This window comes from Rhinopithecus roxellana, chromosome 7, assembly GCF_007565055.1.
Source record: "Rhinopithecus roxellana isolate Shanxi Qingling chromosome 7, ASM756505v1, whole genome shotgun sequence".
Classification (NCBI taxonomy): Eukaryota; Metazoa; Chordata; class Mammalia; order Primates; family Cercopithecidae; genus Rhinopithecus; species Rhinopithecus roxellana.
This window is the reverse complement of record NC_044555.1, coordinates 34806993-34831863: the sequence shown is the minus strand read 5'-3', so window position 1 is coordinate 34831863 and position 24871 is coordinate 34806993. Positions and strand designations below refer to the sequence as shown.

The 24871-nt window shown below is 50.6% G+C and overlaps 2 protein-coding genes across 4 annotated transcripts in view; one reads left to right on the top strand and one right to left on the bottom strand.

The window, feature by feature from the left end:
• SYN1 (synapsin I) overlaps positions 1-24871 on the bottom strand; it is a 55895-nt gene that overhangs the window by 1711 nt on the left and 29313 nt on the right. For all 3 annotated transcript variants that reach the window (XM_030933555.1, XM_010366133.2, XM_030933556.1), the window contains exons 6-12: positions 3805-3867; positions 2864-3006; positions 2698-2772; positions 2497-2599; positions 1487-1633; positions 1047-1134; positions 361-949 (exon numbers count right to left, since the gene is read on the bottom strand). In XM_030933555.1, coding sequence (XP_030789415.1) covers positions 361-949; positions 1047-1134; positions 1487-1633; positions 2497-2599; positions 2698-2772; positions 2864-3006; positions 3805-3867 — 1208 coding nt within the window. The remainder of the gene's footprint in view (positions 1-360; positions 950-1046; positions 1135-1486; positions 1634-2496; positions 2600-2697; positions 2773-2863; positions 3007-3804; positions 3868-24871) is intronic.
• TIMP1 (TIMP metallopeptidase inhibitor 1) lies at positions 8654-12654 on the top strand. Its single transcript, XM_030933557.1, has 6 exons — positions 8654-8832; positions 9770-9898; positions 10782-10861; positions 11051-11177; positions 11407-11531; positions 12387-12654. The coding sequence occupies exons 2-6, from the start codon at positions 9778-9780 to the stop codon at positions 12555-12557; spliced, it is 624 nt and encodes a 207-aa protein (XP_030789417.1). The 5' UTR covers positions 8654-8832; positions 9770-9777; the 3' UTR covers positions 12558-12654.

Here is a 24871-nt window from a genome sequence, read left to right as displayed (position 1 = left end):
GGGGAGGGCCAGTTTGGCAGGGAAGGCTCTGGGCTGGGCAGGAAGTTGCAGACGGTGGGTCAGCCAGGTGCCTGGGAGGCCTTGGAGGAGGAAACTTTCCCAGGGCCTATGAGGAGGAATTCGAACAGAGGGCAGTTTCTATGGGATTCTAGCACCAAATTCCTGGGGTGGGGGTGTGGAGCCTCTGGTGGGCCAGGAGGAGCAAAGCTTGGGGGAAGGGCTTGGCTCAGGCTGGAGAGAGTTCGTGGGACCCCTGCATAGGACCTGGGTCTGAGGAGAAAGGGAGCTAGGGCTACTCTACTGGGGCAGGGGCCCGCTTTGTGAGCAGCAAGGCGGGGGCTGCTGTAGGGGTCCCCTTACTTGAGCTGGGGGTGCGGAGGTCCCCCTGCAGCGGCGGTGGCGGGTGACGGCACGTCCTGGCTGGGTTTCTGGGCCAGCTGTGGCTTGGGACGTCCAGCGGGGCCCGGGCCGCTGGGCCGAGGCTGCTGCGTGGTGGGTGGCCCAGTGCGGGGCACGGGACCCGCCTGGCTGGCCTGGCGTGTGGGGCCGGCTGGGCCTGGGGGTTTCTGGGGCGGGCCCTGGCGCTGCTGCCCGCCCGGTGGGGCCCCAGAGGCCTTTGGCGGAGCCGGGCCGGAGACGGATGTCTGACGGGTAGCCTGTGGGGGGCCCGCCTGACGCTGGGGAGAGGGAGAGGCGGGTGGGCGGGCTGCTGGAGGCGCCCCAGGGCCTCCCGCCACTGGCCGGGATTGGCGGCCTTGACCCTGGGTCAGCGGCGCTGCCTGGGACGCGGGCTGCTGGGGCGCTGAGGTGGGACTTGGAAGGCGCTGGGGCAGGGGGCTGCCAGCTGGGGGTCCAAGGCCTGAAAGGTGCTGCTGGCCCTGCGGGGGCGGGCGCTGCTGCAATGGGGGTCCCTGGCGCTGGGGGCCTGGGCCCGGCTGTGGAGGGCCGCCTGGGGGACAGAGAGAGAGAGTGAGCACACGTGAGAGTGAGCTGGTAAGAGATGGCGGGCTGAGGGAGGGGACTGGGACCGCCAGCCTCTCACTTACCCTGTGGTGGGGGTCGCTGCTGAGCCGGGGGCCCTGCGGGCTGCTGGGAGGTCTGGCGGCCCAAGGGCAGGGCCCCTGGGGACGGAGTCTGCGGCAGAGGAATGGAGCAGGAGAGGTTAAAAATAGTTACCAGCCAGTGGAGCATCAGCCAATGATGACACAGGTTCCCTGTGCGCTGGGTGTTGCCCCACTTGTGGCTGAGCTGAGGGTACGCTGGGTTGTGGGGTGGGGGACCTGTTCCCAGGGGCAGGGCAGGAAGGTGCTCGGGGAAGTCAGGGCAGCAGCTGCTTATCAATGTTTTAAACAATTGGCAATCACAGCCACATGTGTGCAAAGGTGATGCTGTGAGCCTACAGATTGTCAGCTTCATGGCACAGCATGACCCAGGGCCGGCCTCCCCACACTAGCTCAAGCCACTAGCTCAGCGCCAGGGGCCTGACCTGGCTGTGGGAGCCCCTGCCAGGGGAGGCATCCCGCTGTCGCTGCCGGGGCAGGGCCTGAGCCATCTTGTTGACCACGAGCTCTACGATGAGCTGTTTGTCTTCATCCTGGTGGTCACCAATGAGCGGCATGGAGGAGCCCACCACCTGGGGGAAGGAAAGGATCCCTGAGGGGAGAGGCAGGCCTGGCACCTGAGGCAGCAGTAACACTGTGCTTTCAGTTGGCCGAGGGCATGGCCACCACTGAGCCCCAGTGTCTGAGGCACTGATTGTGCACAGTGAGGAAGGTTTGTCTGTTCCAAGGTACGTTACAGCTTAGAAGGTGCTTCAGAGCAGGGCTGGGCAAATTAGGGCCCGCGAGCCCAACCTGGTCCACCACCTGCTTCTGTGTGACCCATGAGCTAAGGATGGGTTTTTACATTTTGTAACAGTTGAAAAAATTCGAAAGATTTTATAAATGCGAAAATGGCATGAAATTTAAATTTCAATGTCCATAAACACAGTCTTTTTGGAACACAGCCACACCTATTTTGTTTAACATATCATCTATGGCTGCTTTTGCAGAGTTGAGTAGTTACAGCAGAGGCTGCATGGCCCACAAAGCCTAAAATATGTACCGTCTGCTCCTTTACCGAAAATGTTTGCCGATCCCCGCTTCGTGGTTTTCTAGGCACTTTGTCCTTTCCAAAATGCTTTGCTGTTGGTCCAGTTCACAGAATAAAGGTTACTAAGTGCCTTGTCATTCACCAACATGTCTCGATTCCCAGAGCACTTAACAATCTAATAAGGGTTTCACTATTCACCAGGGATGTGCAAGTTCAGTCTAGAGTTTACTAAGTGTTCTGCCATTGCAAGGGATGGTCCCTTCGAAAGTCTGCCAGGCACCTTACAGTGTACCAAGCACATTGCTGTTGGCTGAGGACCTCTGTGCCATGGAGTGCTTCCGTTTGCACTGCTGCTGACTGGCAGCTGTTCCTCCCTCTGCCCCACCTACCCCTGGGTGCTCCCACCTCAATGATGTGATCCCTTCCGTCTTTGCCATGTAGCGCTTCCACTGCGCAGATGTCCAGTCCCCCAAAAATCTCCGAGCATGTATCCACCCACAGCTTGTATCTGCAAAGACAAAGGGCGGGGAAGCCTGTCAGTCTCTGACCTGAGCTGCTGCGCTCCCACCCACCCTTCCCCTCACACCCTGAGTTTGGGCTGCCCACCTGTCAGACATGGCGATCTGCTCCAGCATCGCAGAGCCAGTGTTGGTCTTCCAGTTCCCTGACACTGACGTCCTCCTGGGGAACAAGGGGACAGAGGCTCAGGGGTGCCTCAGCTGCATGGGGCAAGGCAGGGGACCCCTCCCAGGGCCTCGGTTTCTCCACTCACATGTAGGCCTTATAGTTCTGCCCAATCTTCTGGACACGCACGTCATATTTGGCATCGATGAAGGGCTCGGCAGTGGCATACGTCTTGGTCAGTGCCACAACACTTGCGATGTCCTGGAAGTCATGCTGGTTGTCAACTTTGACCTGTGGACGCAAGGGCAAGGATCAGGGCCTGGTCAGGATAGGGCAGCTGTGGGGAGTGGGAGTGCCTGGGGGAGCATGTACACATGACACACAGGTGAGGTGAGTACACAAAAATTAGGTGGACATGCCAAGGCGCTCAATCAGGCATGATCGTGCGTCTCCTGTTTTGTACGTGTACACACAGACACAAAGTTGGGTGTGTAGAACACTGATCATACCAAAAAGTATTGAATTGTCTACTTTAAATTGCTGAGTTGTAGGGTGTGTGAATTATCCCTCACTAAAGCTGTGAAAAAACTGTGTATATACAATATACTAATATAGGCATCCAGACACAAAATCAGTTGTACACACAACATGCAAAGATACAGAAACTTGGACACAAACAAATTACAGGTCTACTTTCCACATACACACAGGCAAAATCAGATGGATGTAAAGCACACAGGACCCCGAGACTTTGGAACACAAAAGATCATACCACATCATGTGTGTTCAGCACAGGTATACATGTACACACAGACACAATGCTGGAGACAGAAGCAAAATACACACAAAATTGGCTGAATGCAGGAGGAAAAAGGGGTCGATGAGGTCAGCTGCATGTGAGAAAACAAAAATCTATTAGGTTGGTGCAAAAGTAATTGTGGTTTTTACCATAAGATCTGGCAAAACCTGCAATTACTTTTGCACCAACTTGATAGATAATGACACCCCAGGACACACGATCACACAGAATGACTGGTGTGCACTGCACAAATACACATCTACCTATGCGCAGCTCAGCCAGAGACTCACCTTGCCCATCCCAGAGTGTGCGTGCCCCATCTTCACAACCACAGGGTATGTTGTGCTGCTGAGCTGGTGGGAAAAAGGCAGAGGAGACATGGTCAGGGCAGAAAGGGTGACCTCCAGGGGTGGGGTGGTACTGAGGGGATCCCAGCCAGTGGGAACTGCATTATGAGCCACTTCCCAGGACACATGGGTCAGAGACAGGCAGGCAGCAGCTGGGGGTCACACAGTGTCTCCACCTCCGGGCCCAGAATTGAACCCAGAGCCCTGTCTGTCTGTCCCTCCCTCCACCCCACCACCAAGTTCCAGACGTCCCGCCCCTGCTTTCCCGGGCAGAGGCATGGCATGAGCGTGGGGGACTGTTCCGGTAAAAAGAAAGTTTGTTTTTACAGTGGATGGATGATAGTGAGGCAAGTGTGTGTGGGGTGGGGGGATGAGCATATAGTGACTGAACCCCTCAGCCAAACCTTGTATGTAAGCCTCACCTGCACACATAAACTATTGAGAAGCATGAGCCCTTGGAACTCAGATGTACATCGCCAAACCCAGAGATGCCAGTGCACATTGAGATTGACGGCCAACACAGGCTCAAAGCACATGTAGCTCTGGGGCAGCACAGACACCCACACAGTCATTCAGCCAGCCAGGTGCCCATAGCGTGGGTCAGCAGCCAGCACTCCTGGGCAGCACACACTCGACACCCTTAAGCACACTATCAATACTTTTGGGGACACACCCAGATTCCCTCCCCTCACCCAAACCCACATCACCGTCAGGGGAACACACACAACACAAAAGATTACCCATGCAATCAAGAGACACACACAACTCCACAGGCACACTCCACAAAACCCGGCACGTACTCAACACACAGGCGCACATACAACACCCCTAGGCAAATGCACAGCAAATAAGGCCCTACACAACACACAGAGGTGTATGCACTTCTAGATACTCACATCACGACTGGGACCCGTAACAGACTCACGCCACATTCCTGGGCACACAAAAAGTATATCTAGACACACACACAACATGCCTTGCCACATATACAATACAGAGAGGCTACACACAACCAGAGACACCCACAACTCAGTTTGCAGAAAACATTCCAGGGCATCCCCACCCCAACACACACACAGTCACACATTCAGGCGAGAGGGATACCTCAAGTCTCCCCCGCTACCGGATGAGGTAGAGGAAACCAGGTTGGACGGCCCCAGGCTCCCCGCTCCCCCCCTCACCCCCACAGCACAGCTGCACAGTGCCCCTCTGGTGACCCTCCCTCTCGCTGACAAGGTAGAGAGATGGCATTCCCGGAGGGGCTGCTGGGGCGGTGGTGGTTCCCAGTTCCCGACAGGCACAGGAAGCCCGCAGACTCAGGGTGACCGTTTGAACTTCAGGCTTCCCTCTGCAACCCCCCCTTCCTCATTTCCCAAATGAGTGGCGTCATTATGAGGTGGGCTGAGAGGCACGATGTTGGGACGGGGGTTTGGGGCATCTCTGGGCAGCAGGCCAGGGAAACGATGCTGAGGCGGATGTATACAGTACCACCCAGGGGTGCACACAGCACACAGAAGTGCATAATGCACTGATAGTTACATATGCAACCCAGACCTGCTTTGCCGAGGCTGGTAGATAACTCCCAGAAGCAACACACAAAACACACAGGCACACGCTCGACTCTTAGCAATGGACACACAACACACCAGAGAGCTGTGCGTACACACCCATACCTCCCCCAACAACCCTGAGGTTTCTAGGTGCCTCTTTTCCTTAACTGTCTTTGTTTCCTCTGGACTTGAACCTGAGCACAACGCTCTGTATATGTGTGTGTGCCCATACATGTGTGCGTGCAGAGTGCTTTGAACTCTGACTCTGGGAGCTCCTGGAAAGCCCTAGGTCTGAATCTTGGCCTTTCCTCTTCCTAAGGCCATGAAGGACACCCCTCTCTGAGCCTCAGTTTCCCCATCTGCACAAAGAGCACAATGAGGCCCAAGCACCTGGTATGCTGTGGGCATTGCCAGGTGTCCAGTTTGCACATGCCCCCTGAACCCCCATGGTCCCCCACACCCATCCAGCTTCTCACATGGTCACACACCCCTCCATGAACACCCCTCCCACTCTGCATTTCAAAACCACACAATAACCAGATCCACACGATTCCTCATGTAAACAGTCGGCAAAACTCTGTGCTGACTCAGGTTTCAAAGAGTTGGCGTCAGAACCAGAGTCAGTGAGGGGCCAAGGCAGGACTTTCCCTGCCCTCACTTCTCCCTCGGAGGCACCAGGTTACTCAGCCCCGTCTCATTCACTCTCACTGTCCCACTTTCACAATCAGCTCCTACAGATTTTTTTGGTTTACTTCCCTTCCTCCCTGTTTTTGTCCCCCCCACCCCCACCCCCAACAACAGAGCCATTTCTTCATTCTCATTCCTGGGTAGGTCACTCAGCCCTTTTGTGTCTAAGTTTCCTCATCTGTATAATGAGAACATGAGCTATATCTAACTCACAGGGATATTGTGAGAAACGTTAGTTATTTTGGGAAAAATGCTCTACATGGTATCAAGCATATAGTAAGCCTCGATCCTCAAGAAGTGTTGGGTACTGTTGTTATTATTGACTTAACATCTCTTCCTTAACTAACATTAATGAACAAAGAGGCAATCGGGATTGACTACATGAGATAATGTCTGTAAAAAGACTTTAGAACAGTGCTTTTTTTTTTTTTTTTTTTTTTAAATAGATACAGGATTTCACCATGTTGCCCAGACTGGTCTTGAACTCCTGAGCTCAAGTGATCTGCCTGCCTCAGCCTCCCAAAGTGCTGGGATTACAGGTGTGAGCCACCATGCTTGGCCAAGTGCTTTCTTAAAAAATAGATTTAGGCTGGATGCCGTGGCTCACGCCTGTAATCCCAGCACTTTGGGAGGCTGAGGTGGGCGGATCACCCGAGGTCAGGAGTTTGAGACCAGCCTGGCCAACATGGTGAAACCCCGTCTCTACTAAAAATACAAAAATTAGCCAGGTGTGGTGGCGTGTGCCTGTAATCCCAGCTACTGAGGACGCTGAGGCAGGAGAATTGTTTGAAATTGCTTGAACCCAGGAGGTGGAGGTTGCAGTGAGCCGAGATCTTGCCATTGCACTCCAGCCTGGGCAACAAGATCAAAACTCTGTCTCAAAAAAAAAAAAAAAAAGATTTAGAAGGCTGGGTGTGGTGGCTCACACCTGTAATCCCAACACTTTGGGAGGCTGAGGCGGGTGGATCACCTGAGGTCAGGAGTTCGAGATCAGCCTGACCAACATGGTGAAACCCCCGTCTCTACTAAAACTACAAAAATTAGCTGGGGGTGGTGGTGGTGTGGCTGTAATCCCAGCTACTTAGGAGGCTGAGACAGGAGAATCTCTTGAACCCCGGAGCCAGAGGTTGCAGTGAGCTGAGATCACGCCACTGCACTCCAGCCTGGGTGACAGAGCGAGACTCCGTCCAAAAAAAAAAAAAAAAAAAATAGATTTAGAGGGTACAGCTGCAGTTTTGTGACATGTATATATTACATAGTGGTGAAGTCTGGGCTTTTAGTGTCCTCATCAACCAACAGTGTACATTGTACCCATTAGGCAATTTCTTATCCCTCAACTTCCTCCCACCCAGAACAGTGCTGGATACACAGTAAGCACTCCATAAGGGCTGCTGGTAGTTTTTGTTGTGTTCTTGTTATTAGGCTAACATCCCTGAGTTAATCAAACTTAATTAGCAAGGGAGTATGGCCAGTGAATGAGATAATTTATACAAACACTTTAGCACGTAGTATACAGAAAGTGCTCAATAAGCGGCTGCCATCATCACTACAATTATTATTATTGATCTATCCTCCTCGAATTAAGGGTGTTAATCAGAACCCCAGGGAAGATTCCTGCACTGTCAAAAAGCTGGCGGGCAAGGATTGCCCCACCCCAGCCCCCACCAGGGGTATAGGTCCGTGGGGAAGGGGCAGGGCAGGATGGGGTGGGGATTAGTTTTCTACTGACCCACTCGTTTCTTTCACCATCATTCATGGCCACCACCTTCCCAATGCTCATTCATTCACCCGCACCATTCCCTGCTTGCTAGGATGGTGCCACTCCTGAGTTACAATCCTGGTGCCAGGTAGCCTCAGTTCGAATCCTGGCCATGTCCTGTGATCTTGGGAAAATTCTTCAGTTCCTCTATATCCCATATTTCCTCATCTGTAAAATGGGAATAATAACTGGTACCCATCTCAGAGATTTGTTTTGAGCTCTGAGTGAGATAAACGATGCTGAGTGCCTGGTATACAGTCGGTGCTATATAAATGCCGGCTATTTGCCTGTGTTTTTTGAGACCCCGGTTTTGGTTCCTGGCCACCTGAGTTCCAGTCTTTGTTCTGCCATGTACTGACTCTGTGATCCTGGATAAGTCACTTAACCGCTCCATGCCTCAGTTTCCCCATTTTGTGTTCCTCCCCATTCACCTGCCTTATCTCCCTCCACTGTTGCTATTTAATTTGTTTCCTCTCTGCCACCCCTCACCAGCATGTCAGACATACAAAACAAGGGATTTTTGTGTGCTTGGCACACAGTAGATGCACAATAAATGTTGAAGGGCTGAACTAATTTGGGTTTGAGCCATAGGGAGCTTGGGGGATGTGGGTGATTGGATAGATTCTGGAGACTTTAGGGGACTGGGCTGCGGGGAATGCGGCCTCTAAGCTCTCCGCTGAGGCGCCTTGGAAGGCATAGTGACTGACGTGGAGGTGGGGGAGGGGGCTGGCCCGGGCGAGGCCCTGGGAGAGGGAGAGGAGGCGGGTGGGAGAGGAGGAGGGTGTATCTCCTTTCGTCGGCCCGCCCCTTGGCTTCTGCACTGATGGTGGGTGGATGAGTAATGCATCCAGGAAGCCTGGAGGCCTGTGGTTTCCGCACCCGCTGCCACCCCCGCCCCTAGCGTGGACATTTATCCTCTAGCGCTCAGGCCCTGCCGCCATCGCCGCAGATCCAGTGCCCAGAGAGACACGAGAGGTAAGCAGGGCCCAGGATGGCCCAGCAGGGACCGGGGCTGGGCTGCAGCTTGGGTGCTGGCCACCAGGCCCGTGCACTCCCGTGCTAGATGCCTGTCTACTCAGCTTGGCCTGCGGGTACCAGGACCCTGGGCTAGTCTAGGAGGAAGAGGGTCGGAGGCTGGAACCGCTTTCCCAACCCCGAGGCTCCAAACTCCCTAGAACCCCTGACATCTGTCCCCAACTCCCCCAAACCCATAACCCCCTAATATCACAAATGCTTTCCAAATCTCCCCTCAAATCCCTTCATCCAGCACTTTCCCTCATTGCCCCCTAAATCCCCACCGCTAACCCCTGCGGCTCCCTAAACTCCCCCGTCTCCCCAATCCCCAGTTCCCCAGCTCCCCAGCTCCCAAACTTCTTTTGCCCTCAGATTCCTCAAGTATCACCATTGCCTTAAGCCCCCAAGTTCCCCCAACCCCTTCAACCTCCAAACTCCTCCAGCTCCCTAAATCCCCAACCTCCTCCAAATTCCTCAACCTCCCTAAATTCCCCCAGCCCCCTATATCTCTTAATATACACAACCCCTAAACTCTGCCTCCTCCAAACTCCTCCAGCCCCCAATCCCAAATTCCTCACCCCCAAACTCCCCAACCTTCAGAATTCCCCAATCCCCTCATTCCTCAAACTTCCTTAGCCTCCTTCTCCCCCAAGTGCTACAGCTCCATAACCCCGCAACTCAGTCCCTCAATAATTTAAACTTTCCCAACTCTCTAAACCCTAAATTCCTCTGGGCTCCCCAATCCCCTTAAAATCCCCAAGCTTCGCAACCCCTGAAGCCCAAATCCAGTCCCCTAATCCCCCCCATTGGCTGCCCCGGGGCAGGATGGGGTGGATGACCTGCCCAGGTCAGCAGATCAGCTGGGCTGGGGCCTGCCTGACATCCCTCTTCCCCACAGAACCCACCATGGCCCCCTTTGAGCCCCTGGCTTCCGGCATCCTGTTGTTGCTGTGGCTGATAGCCCCCAGCAGGGCCTGCACCTGTGTCCCACCCCACCCACAGACGGCCTTCTGCAATTCCGACCTCGGTGAGTCCTCACCCCACTCAGCCCACACACTCTGCCTTGGTTTCCCTCTCAGTCCGGTGGGGCTCACGATGGCACTTACCTCTAGAATGATTCCACTCGCCCCTGCTCTTCCTCTGCTTTAGCCACACTGGCATCCTCACACTTCCTTGAGTACTCCGTGCCCAAGCCCACCACAGGACCTGTGTGCTGGCTGCTCCCTCTGCCTGGTACACTTTCCCCCCAGGTATCCACATGGGTGGCTGCCTCAAATGTCACCTTCTCAGGATGGCCTTCCCTGGCCATCTGTTTTTCTTTTTTTTTTTTTTTGAGACGGAGTCTTGTTCTGTCGCCCAGGCTGGAGTGCAGTGGCCGGATCTCAGCTCACTGCAAGCTCCGCCTCCCGGGTTCACACCATTCTCCTGCCTCAGCCTCCCGTACCCTGGCCATCTTATTTAAAATTTTAACCCCTGCCCCTTAGTACTCCTGATCTCCTGTTAAAGAGAAAAATATTCAGTGATAGTTGTTATAGCACAGTAAGGAAGACCATATTCAGGACAATGGTGATGGATACAGGAACCACTGCAACGGGATCTTGCAGTCTGGGAGAGAGATTGGGCTCAACAATGAATATAGCATGGGCCAGTGGGAATGTCTGGGCACTCCCAAATATTTGAGGAGTAAATGAACAAATGAATATATGAAAATGGCTTAAGCAGTGCCTGGTGAAGAGAGACACTCAACACACAGATGAATCAATAAACAAATGTGTAAATCACTTAGTGTGCTGTCTGGCATCCAATAACCCCTATTTATGTATGCACTTTGCTGGTATTATGATGATGATGATCTTATTTTTATTGGCTCATGCAGTCCATTTGATTCATATTTCCCTCCTCTCCTGCAGTCATCAGGGCCAAGTTCGTGGGGACACCAGAAGTCAACCAGACCACCTTATACCAGCGTTATGAGATCAAGATGACCAAGGTATCCCCTGCTCCCGCCCCTTTCCCAGCATTTTCTAACATCTTCCTCCTGATCAAAACAGAAACTTCTGGCCACTGGTTGGTGCAAGAAAGTTGGCTGTGATCTTGGGATGCTATGTGACTTCAGGGAAGAACCTGGAGTGGGAGGATTATGTCAGTAAAAGAGACACTTCCCCTCATCCATCAACAGATGTATAAAGGGTTCCAGGCCTTAGGGGATGCCGCTGACATCCGGTTTGTCTACACCCCCGCCATGGAGAGTGTCTGCGGATACTTCCACAGGTCCCACAACCGCAGCGAGGAGTTTCTCATTGCTGGTGAGGCACCGTCCCCGCGCCCTGTGCCACGCCAACCAGTCCCTGGGGCGCGGCCTAGCAACCGCGAGGGGGCGAGGCTCTGATGGGAATGGTCCCACTGGAAATGGGTACCATCCCAATTTCAGCCTATCAGAAGGCCGGGCCTTTGCCAGCCTGGCGGCTCAGCCAATCACAAGCTGCTTGTCGGTCCCCGCCCCCCCCCCCCCCCCCCCCCCCCCTTTCTCCTTAGGAAAACTGCAGGACGGACTCTTGCACATCACCACCTGCAGTTTCGTGGCTCCCTGGAACAGTCTGAGCTTAGCTCAGCGCCGGGGCTTCACCAAGACCTACACTGTTGGCTGTGAGGAATGCACAGTGAGTACCTGGACCCTGACCTCCAACGGAAGATCCTTCCGGGGCCCTTCCCTAAATCGTGGGCTTGTTTCTTGCTCCCTCTGGCTATTCTGTGTCCCTGTGGCTGCTCCCAAACCCTAAGGGCTGTCCCTGATCTCTCTTGCTATTTCCCCAAGCCCGAGACTGCTCCCTTACAAATTCTGGCTGCTCCCTTGCCCTGTGTCCAATACCGTGTGATCGCCTGTCCCTGGTCCCTCTAACTCTCCCTTGTTACTGTTACTATTCTGTAATCCCACTCTCCATTCCTGAGCCCCTGGGATTGTTTCTTGGTTCCCCAGAATGTTCTCCAAGAACCCAAAGTGCTGTTCCCTAATCCCACTGACCCTTCCTCAGCACATCTGCTTGTTGCTCTGCAGCTCTGACTATTCCAGACACCAGAGGGTGTTACATTGACCTCCTGGCTAGTCTAAGCCCATTCCCTGATGGCTCCTGATGGCCTCTGAGCCCAGTGACTATCTTGGAGCCCCACTGGCTATTCCTGTGCTTAAACTCCTTAGCCGCCAACCGGGGTGGGGCCCCTTACTACTGTCAGTTTTTCCCTGTCCTTTGGGATAATTCCCCAGGTGACCTGCCTGACTGACCCCCAGGGCCTATTCCCCAGCCACCATTCCAGGACACTGATTTACTGGCTTACTGTTACCTTGCAGGACCCAGTGACATTTCCCTCAATGGGAGGGGCTGTCCTGGGGTATGTACTTAGGTGGGGTGAGAGCAAGTCTCCCCAGCGGCTCAGTGTTGAAAGCTGAGGAGAGGAAGTTCTGCTCCATTGGGGAGGCAGGGAGAAACCCTCAGAGATGTCTCCCTCCTCCCTTCCAGGTGTTTCCCTGTTTATCCATCCCCTGCAAACTGCAGAGTGGCACTCATTGCTTGTGGACGGACCAGCTCCTCCAAGGCTCTGAAAAGGGCTTCCAGTCCCGTCACCTTGCCTGCCTGCCTCGGGAGCCAGGGCTGTGCACCTGGCAGTCCCTGCGGACCCGGATAGCCTGAATCCTGCCGGAGTGGAAGCTGAAGCCTGCGCAGTGTCCACCTTGTTCCCACTCCCATCTTTCTTCTAGACAATGAAATAAAGAGTTACCACCCAGCAGACACTGTTTCCGTGTAGTGCCTGGGAACAAACCCGTGTTGCTGATGACCTGGTGTGAGCACCCTGGGACCAGTGGGGATGAGGGATGCCAAATGTTGGGTTTTTATATTTTACTTAAATTCTGACGTACTGGTGGTAATTCTCGACATTGGCATTAGCACTGATGATCTGCAACAGCAGTAATGGTCACTGAACCTGCATTATCAACCGTAACCTTTGAATAATTTCTCCAGTCAATACTTTAAAACATTTTCCTATACTGATTTCCAATTGCTATTTGCCCAGGGCTTTCTGGTTATAAATTCTCCCACAGCTGACAAATCACTGCCTTACTGGGAATTCCCCATTCACACATCTTGCCAGCTGACAAATGCCCTACCAATTGGCAAATGGCTCTCATTGCCTCAAGCACAGTCCTGATGTTGTCCAGTGAGGATGCCCCATCCAAACATGTGGGTGTTACTGTCCCCACCCTCAGGTTTTGTACCATGAGCCTGAAAGGGGACCCAGGGCACCCAGAGTCCCACAGTAACCCAGCTGGGGACTTGGGAAGAAGGGGTGACCCTGGCTCCCCAGCCACGGCTGTAGGACATTCCTTGGAAGGGGCTGTTTGGGGCAGAGGAGAGGTGGGATGGAGAGAAGATATGAGCTAAAAATCCCCAAGCTCTGCCCTCCTCCCTCCCCTACTTCTCCCCTCACTCCTCTAACCAACTTGGAAGGAAATACTGACAGCAATGAAATGCAGGTAGGGTTCAAAATCAAGACCAGTCAGATATGCTGGCCCATACCCTGCACACACCTCCCTCAACCCAACTGTCCCCTCACCCAAACTAGGGTCTCTAGACTCGACCCTCACCTTTCTGGATCATCCTTCCTCTAGAAAAACTGAGTGAGAGACCCTCCAAATACTCCTCTCCGAGGCCTTCCTACTCCCACAGCGGGGTCCAGTCCCTGGCTCCTGCCTCTCATACTCCAAAGGTCTTGACTCAAGTGAGGCCCTTGGGAACTAGAATTCCAGACTGGTGCAAACATTCAATGGAGCACCTGTGTCCTCCTGACCTGAACCTGCTTGAAAAGGGCCCCAATATATCTCCTTCAGTAAAGAAAAGGACCCCCAAATTCCCTCTCATCACAGTACCCACTGCTCTTACCGATAAGAACCCAGGTCTCCTCCAGGGCATCCTAGGTTACCAAGCACAGCCCCCTGGATCTTCTGTGGTCCTGTCCCAGAACCTTTTACACTCCTGGGAGGTTACCCCATGGCCCAAATTATGTCCCAGATGGGAATGGGCAGATTTTGAACACACAGTACTTAGCCACTTGAGCAGGGAATGCACACGCAGCAACAATTTCTGTATTAACATCTATACCTTGGTTACGCCCTTGGAGGGTCTGAACCTTGTCTACTGAAGGAGGCCAACCGCAGCCTTTGCTGATGGGCACAACTGTAAGGGAAGGGCCCGGGCCCTGGTTCATCCCTGGTGACCTTGTCAATGTTCCCTCAGCTGCCTGCAAGAGTCTGACAGCTCCTGGCAATTCACCAAAACTTAGTGTCAGCTACCTGCACTCTTAAGCTGCTCCCTAGCCTCAGGGCCCATATCCTAAGTCCTCACCTCTTCCAAGCCCTGAGGGGAAGGTGAAGTAGCAGGGGAAGGATGGAACCCACTGTGGAGTTCGTTCTGCCGACTTGTCTGCCTTTCAGGTCAGCCCTTCGCCAAGTGCAATGCAGCATGGACAGGGAGGACTGGTGCCTCAGGGGACACAGAGTCTAGAAGAGCAGACGAGGTGACCTCCCCCAGAGACCTGGCATGAGCTCCTGGCAGGATCCATAGCCCTGGGCTCATTACATTCCCCATTGCTCTTGTAGAACATCTATTAAAATGGGTCAAATGAGCATCCTCCATCCCCAGCATTCGGGGTGTCTGTGGGTGGATCTCTGTTTGGGAGAGACTCCGTGACAGCTGAGAGGAAGCTTGTAGGGGTCACAGCCATGTTTGGTATGCGGCATGGGACCCAGCTCAGTGGGGAGCCTGGGGGCCAGTCCTTCTCTCACCTGAGCCTCAGTCCTTCCCCCTTAAACATGGGCGCCACAGTCCTGGCCCAGAATCTTTCAGAGGCTTGTGGTGGGGTTGGAGGATGTTTACGGGGTGTCTTTGCCCCTTGGATACTTTTTGGGGGGGTCAAAACACAGGAAATGGGCCTGGCACAGTGGCTGATGCCTGTAATACCAGTACTTTGGGAGGCTGAGGCGGGCAGATCATGAGGTCAGGAGTTCAAGCCCAGCCTGGCCAACATGGTTTCCATCTCTCCTAAATATATAAAAATTAGCCAGCTGTGGTGGCGCATGCCTATGGTCCCAGTTACTTGGGAGGCTGAGGAACAAGAATTGCTTGAACCCAGGAGGCGGAAGCTGCAGTGAGCTGAGATCATGCTACTGCACTCCAGCCTGGGGGATAGAGCAAGACTCTGTCTCAAAAAAAAAAAAAGAAAAAAAAAAGGCCTGGCATGGTGGCTGGCTCACACCTGTAATCCCAGCACTTTGGGAGGCCAAGGCGGGTGGATCACAAGGTCAGGAGATCAAGACCACCCTGGCTAACAAGGTGAAACCCCATCTCTACTAAAAATACAAAAAAAAAAAAAAAATTAGTGGGGTGTGGTGGTGGGCACCTGTAGTTCCAGCTACTCGGGAGGCTGAGGCAGGAGAATGGCGTGAACTCAGGAGGCAGAGCTTGCAGTGAGCTGAGATCGCGCCACTGCACTCCAGCCTGGGCAACAGAGCTCGACTCCATCTCAAAAAAAAGAAAAAAGCAGGAACCCTGGAACCAGATGTCTGCATTCAAATCCTGCCCCTGCCATGTCTTAGCTCTGTGTCCTTGAATCAATCATATTACCTCTCTGAGCCTCAGTTCCTGCATCTGTAAGACAGGGATAAAAAGAAGGCCGAACTTATAGAGACAATGTCCATATTAAACGAGGTTGTATATGTGAAGTACTTGGAACAGTGCTAGGTATATAGCACTTACAAGCATTAGTTACTAGGAGTAGTTATGATAACTATAACTTTTAACTTTACTAGTGATTACTTATAATATTGCAAACAATGTTTGATATTAGGCACAATAATATACAATATTGGAAATAATGTGTATGATTAGTACCAACAATTTAATGTCCATCTCTCCCCGACACCAGCCTCCTCACCAAAATGCAAGCTCCTGACCCTGCTCTGCCTGAAGGAATGGGGTAGGTCTCTGAGACTCAAAAGCTACTGATGTGATACTAAGATCCCAGAGATCCCAGCTCTTTACGCCATAAATGCTCCTCAGTCCCAGTGTCCCTCTCTCTTTTCCCCCTCACAGACAATCCAGGTTCCTAGTGGAGTCCTGAACCTGTGGCTCATAGAAGCGCCTGATAATAAAGAGCAATGTGGTTAGATCCATCTACACGCCCACCCACAACAACAGTGGCAACACCATGAGGAGAGGTTCCCTTTTAGGGATTCCTAATGGCAGGCCAGCCAACCTGTCCCCACCCTGTGTGGACTCCTCACCCTCAGGTCTCCCTCTGCACCGCCCTGGAACAAAAAGTCCCCATCCCTGGGGCATTCTCCCCACGAAGAACCCCCGCCCCACAATACTATGTTCCCAACTTCAGCCCGCTACAGCAAATTCTGTCCCCAGTCCACAGTGTTCTGAGTCTTTGAGACTTGGGGATCATAGCATGTCCTAGCCAAGGGACATATGGTCATGCTACACTGGTCCTCGGGGCATGGCCTCTGTCCCTCCAGGCCCTTTGAGGGATAGAAATCTGCACTCTGCGAGATAGAGGGGTGCATCCTTGGAAGGGGCTCAGGGAGGAGCCCAGAAAGGGCTTCCTGACTTTCTACAGGAAAGGATGCGATGGGTCCTTGAGTCAGTCCCTCAGGGACTCCCGCAGCCACAGGCGTCCCCTTTGTGTTCTGACTCGCCCCTGTTCTTCCTGCTTCTTGCTCCCCTACTTCTTCCTATTCCCTGCTCCTTGTCCCCGTTACCTACTTCCTATCCTTTACTCCTTCTACATATTCCCTACTCTTTTGTAAAAAAGTTTTATTTTATTTTATTAATTAATTTATTTATTTACTTATTTATTTATTTATTTATTTTGAGACAGAGTCTCACTCTGTTGCCCCAGCTGGAGTGCAGTGGTGCAATCATAGTTCACTACAACCTCAACCTCCTGGGCTCAAGCGATCTTCCCACCTCAGCCACCCAAGTACCTGGGACTACAGGCACATGCCACCATGCCCAGCTAATTTTTTGTAGAGACAGCGTTTCACCGTGTTGCCCAGGCTGGTCTGGAACTCCTAGGCTCAAGCGATCCTCCCACTGCAGCCTCCCAAAGTGCTGGCATTACAGGTGTGGGCCCTCAGACTCCGCCTGCGTGTTCCCTACTATCAAGCCCTGCTCCAGCTCCTGTTCCCATTCCTCGTGGTTCCCTTTCTGTTTGTGATTCTCTTTTATTGTTCCCTGGCCCGCACTGCCCTACTCTTCTAGGAGCAGAAGCTATGAGAAGCATGTAAAGCAGTGCAGTGACTCAGCCACCTCCAGGGGCTTCCCTGTCTCCCCTTCCCTGGGCAGAGCTGCATACCTGAACCCCAACCTCGCACAATCTCTGTGGGGACACGTGCTTCTCTAAGCACTGGCAAGAAGAACATGAACCCACAAACTTGAGTGCCTTCCCTGGTGATCCAAGGTCTACTATTGAATCTTCACATGTGACAGCTTCCTGCCTTGGACCCACACTTTTACTCAGCCATGGTGAGTAGCCATGGAAGTCAGGACTCTCCACCTTCCTTAAACTTATAAACCTCCCTAAGCCCATCAACCTCCCCCAACCACTGCCCCAAGCCCCTTGAAGACCACCAACTTTTTAATTTTTTTGAGACAGGGTCTCCCTCTGTTGCCCAGGCTGAGTGCAGTAGGGTGATCATGGCTCACGGCAGCCTCGACCTCCCTGGCTCAAGTGACCCTCCCAGGCTAGCCTCCCAAGTAGCTGGAACTCCGGGCACATGCCACCACGCCTGGCTAATTTTTCTATTTTTAGTAGAGACGGGGTTTCACTATGTTGCCTAGGCTGGTCTCGAACTCCTGGGTTCAAGCGATCCTCCGGCCTTGGCCTCCCAAAAGGCTGGAGTTACAGGCATGAGCCACTCTGCCCCACCAACAGCCACCAACTTCTAGCCATGCTGGAGTTCTGGTCACATTCTGTTTCTTGATCTGGGTGCAGGTGACAAGAGTATGTTCACTTTGTGAACACTCAAAGGGCTATACACTTAGGATATGTACCCTTTGCTGAATTTGCTATATCTCAATAAAATTGGCCCCCAAAAGAAACTCCCCGTCCCAGTGACATATCCCCCCTGCACCCTCCTTCAATTCCTCACTCAATCCTGCCCTCTCTCCTTCACACAACTCCCACATACCTGACCCTGGTCATTCACATCTCAGGGCCCCTTTTTCTTTCTTTGCTCCACAGGGACTGACTGTGACTCCTGGGCCCAGAGACGGCCTTGGGGTTGGACTCCACCTGTCGCATAGTGAGCCCTCCACAAATACTTGCTGCACTATATATCACTTGAGTGGCGGTGGCAAGGGAGGGCCATTCCCCATTGGGACAGCAGCCCTTCCCCAGGTCTGCATGACCAGGTAGACGTGACCAGGAGAGGGAAGGTGGGGTGAAGGGAAGTTAAACTGCTTAACAAGTCTTCTTATGTCTCCCCAACCCCAGTGGTGACTACTTAGACACAGCTGAGCTGAGCAGCCTTCAGAGGGTTCCTGGCAGTCTGCGACCTGCATGGGAATAGATAAAGCATTGGTCCCAGAGTCCCCAGCACGTGTCTCCCACCACATGATGGAGGCTGGGCAACCTTCCCACCAAGGCTTCCAAGTACCGCTCCTACAAATTCCCTCCATGCTACACAGCGAGCTGGGGAACAAAAGGGGAAAACCCGGTGGCAAGCTGGCCTGCAGGGAGTCTAATGTCTCTGCCGCCTGCCCTCTGTTATCCACCCTTGACTCTGTCTTCTTCCTGGCATCTGAAGTCCTGTTCTCTCTGTCCCTGACAAGAGTAGAATATAGTTCTACTACATAGTCACAAAACGGTCAGGAGGTGCTGCTGTCCTACCAGGCACCAGGAATTAATGAGAAAAGTTGCTGTTAAGGTAGTATGGCTTTGGTAAAGGTTTACAGAAAGTGGCCAATGGAACAGAAGAGAGTTCTGAACATGCAGGGCAAAGATATGAAACGTTAGTACAGGTCGGGCGCAGTGGCTCACGCCTGTAATCCCAGCACTTTGGGAGGCTGAGGCGGGCGGATCACCTGAAGTTAGGAGTTCGAGACCAGCCTGGTCAACATGGTGAAACCCCGTCTCTACTAAAAATGCAAAAATTAGCTGGGCGTGGTGGGATGCCTCTGTAATCCCAGCTACTTGGGAGGCTGAGGTGGGAGAATTGCTTGAACCCGGGAGGTGGAGGCTGCAGTGAGCCCAGATCGCGTCACTGCACTCCAGCTGGGCAACAGACAGAGACCCTGTTTCAAAAAAAGAAAAAAGTTAGTATATATGTGACAGAGGTGGCATACAAGCTTGGTGGGGGACAAAGTCTTACCTATAAGGAAAAAGATGAACTCAATCACTACCTCCTTCACACTGTACATGAAAATGAATTTCAGATGAATGAAGAATTTAGGTGGCAAAAGTGAAACTTTACTGAAAAGTCTCTCTTTGTTCTAGTGACTGGAGTCACTACTTTGATCATACACTAAAGTTCCATATGTATGTGGATCTATAACTGGACTTTTGTTTTTCTTCCTTTAATCTGTCAGCCTGTCTATTCACGGGTTAGCATCACACTATTTAAATTATAAAAGCTTCAGGCTGGGCATGGTGGCTCACGCCTGTAATCCCAGAGTTTTGGGAGGCCAAGGCAGGAAGATTGCTTTAGGCCAGGAGTTTGAGACCAACCGAGGCAACATAGCAAGACCGTACCTCTACAAAATAACAACAACAACAAAAAATTAGCTATACATGCACCTGTAATTATAGCTACTCAGGAGGCTGAGGTGGAAGGATTGCTGGAACCCAGGAGGTTGGGGCTGCAGTGAGCTACGATCATGCCACTGCACTCCGGCCTGGGCAACACAGCAAGATTTTGTCTCAAATAAATAAACAAATAAAATATCCATAAAACGTCTGGTGGCAGAGGCATCAGACTCCCTGTGGGCTGCGAGTATGAGTCCTTATTATTACTTTTCTTTTTCAGGGTTTTCCTAGTTTTTCTTGCATGGTTGCTTTACCATATGAACTTTACTATCAACTCATCTAGCTCTAGATATAAGTTTGTAGGTATATTTTTGGGAATCACATTAAATGTATAAATTAAATAAGGACCTGAGAAGGTGAACTGCCATTTTCATGATGTTGATTCATTCTATCCAAGAACAAGAAATGCCTTTCCATCTGCCTAAATCTACCTTTGTGCCTTTCAGGAGTGTTTTAAACTTTTCCTCATATCACTTTGCACATCCCTTGTTGATCTTATCCCAAAATATTTTATGGTTTCTTTTTTGGTGTTATTGTATATGTTTTCTCTTCTATTATGTCTTCTATCTGGTTATTTGTGTATATAAAAACTACTGATTTCCGCATGTTGATTTCACATGCTGCTGTTACTGCATTCTTTTTTATTTTTATTTTTTGAGGTAAGGTCTCGCTCTGTCACCCAGGCTGGAGTACAGTGGTGGGATCATAGCTCACTGCAGCCTCAAATTCCTGGGCAAAGTGATCCTCCCACCTCAGCCTCCCGAGTAGCTGGGACTACAAGGGCGCACCACTACACCTGGCTAATTTTGTGTGTGTGTGTGTGTGTGTGTGTGTGTGTGTTTAGCAGAGATGGGGTTTCACCATGTTGACCAGGCTGGTCTTGAACTCCTGGGCTCAAGTGATCCTCCTGCCTTGGCCTCCCAAAGTGTTGGGATTACGATGTAAGCCACCGTGCTCACCCTTAATGTGGTTTTGAATTTGTTTGCTGATATTTTATTTAGGATTTTTGCATTGATATTTATAGTAAAAATGGTCTATGCTTTTTTTTTTTTTTTTGTTTTGAGACAAAGTCTCACTCTATCACCCAGGCTGGAGTGCAGTGGCACAATCTCACCTCACTCAACCTCTGCCTCCTGGGTTCAAGTTATTCTCCTGCCTCAGCCTCCAGAGTAGCTGGGACTACAGGCGCACACCACTACGCCCAGCTAATTTTTATATTTTTAGTAGAGAGGGGGTTTCACCATGTTGGTCAGGCTGGTCTCAAACTCCTGATCTCAAGTGATCCACCTGCCTTGGCCTCCCAACATGCTGTAATTACAGCTGTGAGCCACTGCACCCGGTCTATGCTTTTGTTTGTGCTATTAATGTTATAATTGCTTTAGAAAGGTAATACGGAAGTTTGTCTTCATTTTCCATTCTGTGGAACAATTTATGTGGCCATTGGGATTAACTGGTCTCTAGCATTTCAGTGGAATTCCCCTGTGAAATCATCTGGGCCTCATGCTTTTTTATGGGGCAGCTCCTTAATAACTTTCTCTATTTCTTTTATGGAAATTGGTTTGTTAACCTCTACTGGGGTTGATTTTGGTAAACTGTGTTTCCCCAGGAAATTATTTATTTTCATCTAGGTTTTCTATTTTATCTGTGGATGCTTTTTTATATTTTGACTTTTAGAACCATGCTAATGTCTTACATTTAAAAATATACAATTAAATCAGCATTACCAGGCATGGTGGCTCATGCCTGTAATCCCAGCACTTTAGGAGGCCAAGGCAGGTAGATTGCTTCAGCTCAGGAGTTTGAGAGTAGCCTGAGCAACATGGTGAAACTCCATCTCTATAAAAAATACAAAAGAATTAACTAGGTGTGGTGGCACGCACCTGTGGCCCCAGCTACTCAGGAGGCAGAGGTGGGAAGGTTGCTTGAGCCCAGGAGACGGAGGCTGCAGTGAGCCAAGATCATGCCACTGCACTCCAGCCTGGGTGATAGAGTCAAAAAAAAAAAAAAAAAAAAAAAAAGGCTGGGTGTGGTGGCTCACGTCTGTAATCCCAGCACTCTGGGAGGCCAAGGCAAGTGGATCACCTGAGGCCAGAAGTTCGAGACCAGCCTGGCTAACATGGTGAAACCCCGTTTCTACTAAAAATACAAAAAAAAATTCACCGGGTATGGTGGCACACACCTGTAGTCCCAGCTACTTGGGAGGTTGAGGCAAGAGAATTGCTTAAACCTGGTAGGTGGGGGCTGCAGTGAGCCGAGATCACACCACCACACTCCAGCTGGGCGACAGAGTGGGACTCTGTCTCAAAAAAAAAAAAAAAAAAAAAAAAAAAGACCTCCCTTTCAGAAGGGGTCCTGCCCAATACCCAGAAGGAAGGGATGTTTCAGAGAGAGTCTAAGGCTCTGAACAGACAGGCCTTGCTGGGTTTCCCCACTCAGTCTGTTAGCACAAGATCACACCCATTTTGCCCCATCACATTTCTTTCTTCCTTCCTTCCTTCCTTCCTTCCTTCCTTCCTTCCTTCCTTTCTTTTGTTCCTCCCTCCCTCCCTCCTTCTTTCCTTCCTTCCTTTCTTTCTTTCCTTTTTTTTTTGAGACGGAGTTTTCTCACTCAGTCTGTTAGTACAAGATCACACCCATTTTGCCCCATCACATTTCTTTCTTTTTTCTTTCTTTCTTTCTTTCTTTCTTTCTTTCTTTCTTTCTTTCTTTCTTTCTTTCTTTCTTTCTTTCTCTCTCTCTCTCTCTCTCTCTCTCTCTCTCACTCCCTCCCTCTCTCTCTTTCCTTCCTTCCTCCCTCCCTCCCTCCCTCCTTCTTTCCTTCCTTGCTTTCTTTCTTTCCTTTTTTTTTTGAGACAGAGTTTCTCTTTTGTTGCCCAGGCTGAGTTCAATGGTGCAATCTCGACTCACTGCAACCTCTGCCTCCCGGCTTCAAGCAATTCTCCTGCCTCAGCCTCTTGAGTAGCTGGGATTACAGGCATGCACCACCGCACCCGGCTAATTTTGTATTTTTAGTAGAGACAGGGTTTCTCCATGTTGGTCAGGTTGGTCTAGAACTCCCGACCTCAGGTGATCCGCCTGCCTCGGCCTCCCAAAGTGCTGGGATTACAGGCGTGAGCCCGCCCGGCCGTCCCATCACATTTCTATACAGTTACAAATCATGCCTATGCAATGAAGTCTCCATTAAGGGCTGAAGAGGATGGAGTTGGAGACCTTCTGGATAGCCGAACATTTGGGGTTCCTGAAGAGTGGGGCATGGAAGGTCTGTGCTCTGTCCAACATGCTTTGTCCTCCGCATCGCTTCATCTGTATCCTTTGTAATGTAATACTCTTTACAGTAAACCAATCATGTAAATAAGTGTTTCCCTGAGTTCCATGAGTCACACTAGCAACCTAACTGAACCTGAGGAAGGGGTTGTGGACCCCGATTTATAGCTAGTTGGTCAGAAGCAAAGGTAAAATAACCTGGGGCTTGCCATCAGCATTAGAAGTAGGGCTTAGTTTTGTGGGACTGCATCCTTAACCTGTGTGATCTGATGCTATCCTCCAGGTAGACAGTGTCAGAATTGAATTGCAGGACATCCAGCTGGTATATTAATTTGCTGCAGAATTAATTGCTTGCTTGGTGTGTGTGCAAGTAAAAACCTCCACACATTGTATTGTGAGAGCAGAAGAAAAAAACAGTTTGATTCTTCTACTCACACACACATAAAAATTTTATATATATACATATATGTGAAATTAAGAAGTGAAATGTCCTAGCTTTGCACAATGAGAGGGCCTTGAAGCAAGAACATTCCAGTAGCAATGAGTGAATCTAGTTCCCAGATCTTGGCTTTGAAATACTATTATCTTAGGGCTGGGTCCGGGAAAGAACAAGATATGCCTGGAGGTGATGTCAGCAGAAATTTAAGAGTCTATAAAAATCCTCTCCTCCTTAAAAGCAATGAGAACATTGGCAAAAATTGTCAAAACAAACTTATCAGAACTCTGGAAACTGACCAAGGTTTATAATTCAGAAAGCGTTTTTTCAAGAAAATGACTGAATCTTGGTAACAACAGGAAACTTTGTGGCATTTGAACTTCTCCTGTACCCATCCCTTCTCCTCACCTCCACAAAAGCCTTGAAAACCAACAGCCCTGCAATTCCGGTGAAAACTAGCAGACCAGCAACCATTGGAGGAGGCAGAACAGGGTTGGAGTTCCTCCAAAACCTCATTTCCAGAGAACTGTCTTTATTTGATCTGTCTGGCACTATCCTGAATACTCCACTCATGGGGCTCATTTGGTATAAACAGCTTCCTCTAAGGGTGCTTTTCAGAAACAATTAGCAGCAACTGTTTAACACAGCAGTGATAACAATTAGGAAAAAACAACAAGCTTATCAAGAAAATGTAAAAGGAAAATCTAGGTAATGATATGTCCATTATCGGTCCATTATTAGGCTTTAAAAAGCTCTGACATATGCCTGGGAATGTAGAAAACCACAAATACGCATAAGGCTGTATGTATACCTAGGATCTCTGGCTGACCTCAAAACTCTGCACAAGCAGGAAATCAAGGATAAGGCAAAGTTGTAAACAGCCTGCCTTTGCATTAAAGGCACACCCCAACATGCACACAGAGCCCATCAGCAAAGTCTGGGAGACTTACTGGTTTCAGGTGATTTAAAGAAATATCTGTCCAATCATTAGCTGACCACTAAGCTAATGGAGCAGAGACTTGGGTAGCCACACATGACAAAGAACACAGGCTTTACAGAATTAGTTCAGGAAAGTCACTAAAAGCAAAACAAAACAAAGCAATAAAAACAAATCCTGAGGAGGAGAGACAATCTGATTCCCAGAGTTGTCACATTATATTATTTAAATGTTCAGTTTTCAACAAAAATTTATGAGAGATGCAAAGAGACAAAATTAAGTGTGATCCAAACACAGGGAAAAAAGCAGTCAAACACTGTCCCTGAGGAAACCCAGATGTTAGACTTAATAGGCAAAAACTGTAAATCAGTGATTTTTAATATTTTCAAAGAACTAAAGGAAACTATGTTTAAAGGACTAAAGGAAAGGATAAAATGATATCCTAATACATAGAGAGTATCAATAAAGAGAAATTACACAAAAAAGAAATTCTGGGCCGGGTG

Coding starts and splice junctions, on each gene's coding strand:
- TIMP1 (XM_030933557.1), top strand. CDS start 9,778: ATGGCCCCCTTTGAGCCCCTGGCTTCCGGCATCCTGTTGTTGCTGTGG. Junction 11,178..11,406: donor CGAGGAGTTTCTCATTGCTG/GTGAGGCACCGT, acceptor CTTTCTCCTTAG/GAAAACTGCAGGACGGACTC. Junction 11,532..12,386: donor TTGGCTGTGAGGAATGCACA/GTGAGTACCTGG, acceptor CCTCCCTTCCAG/GTGTTTCCCTGTTTATCCAT.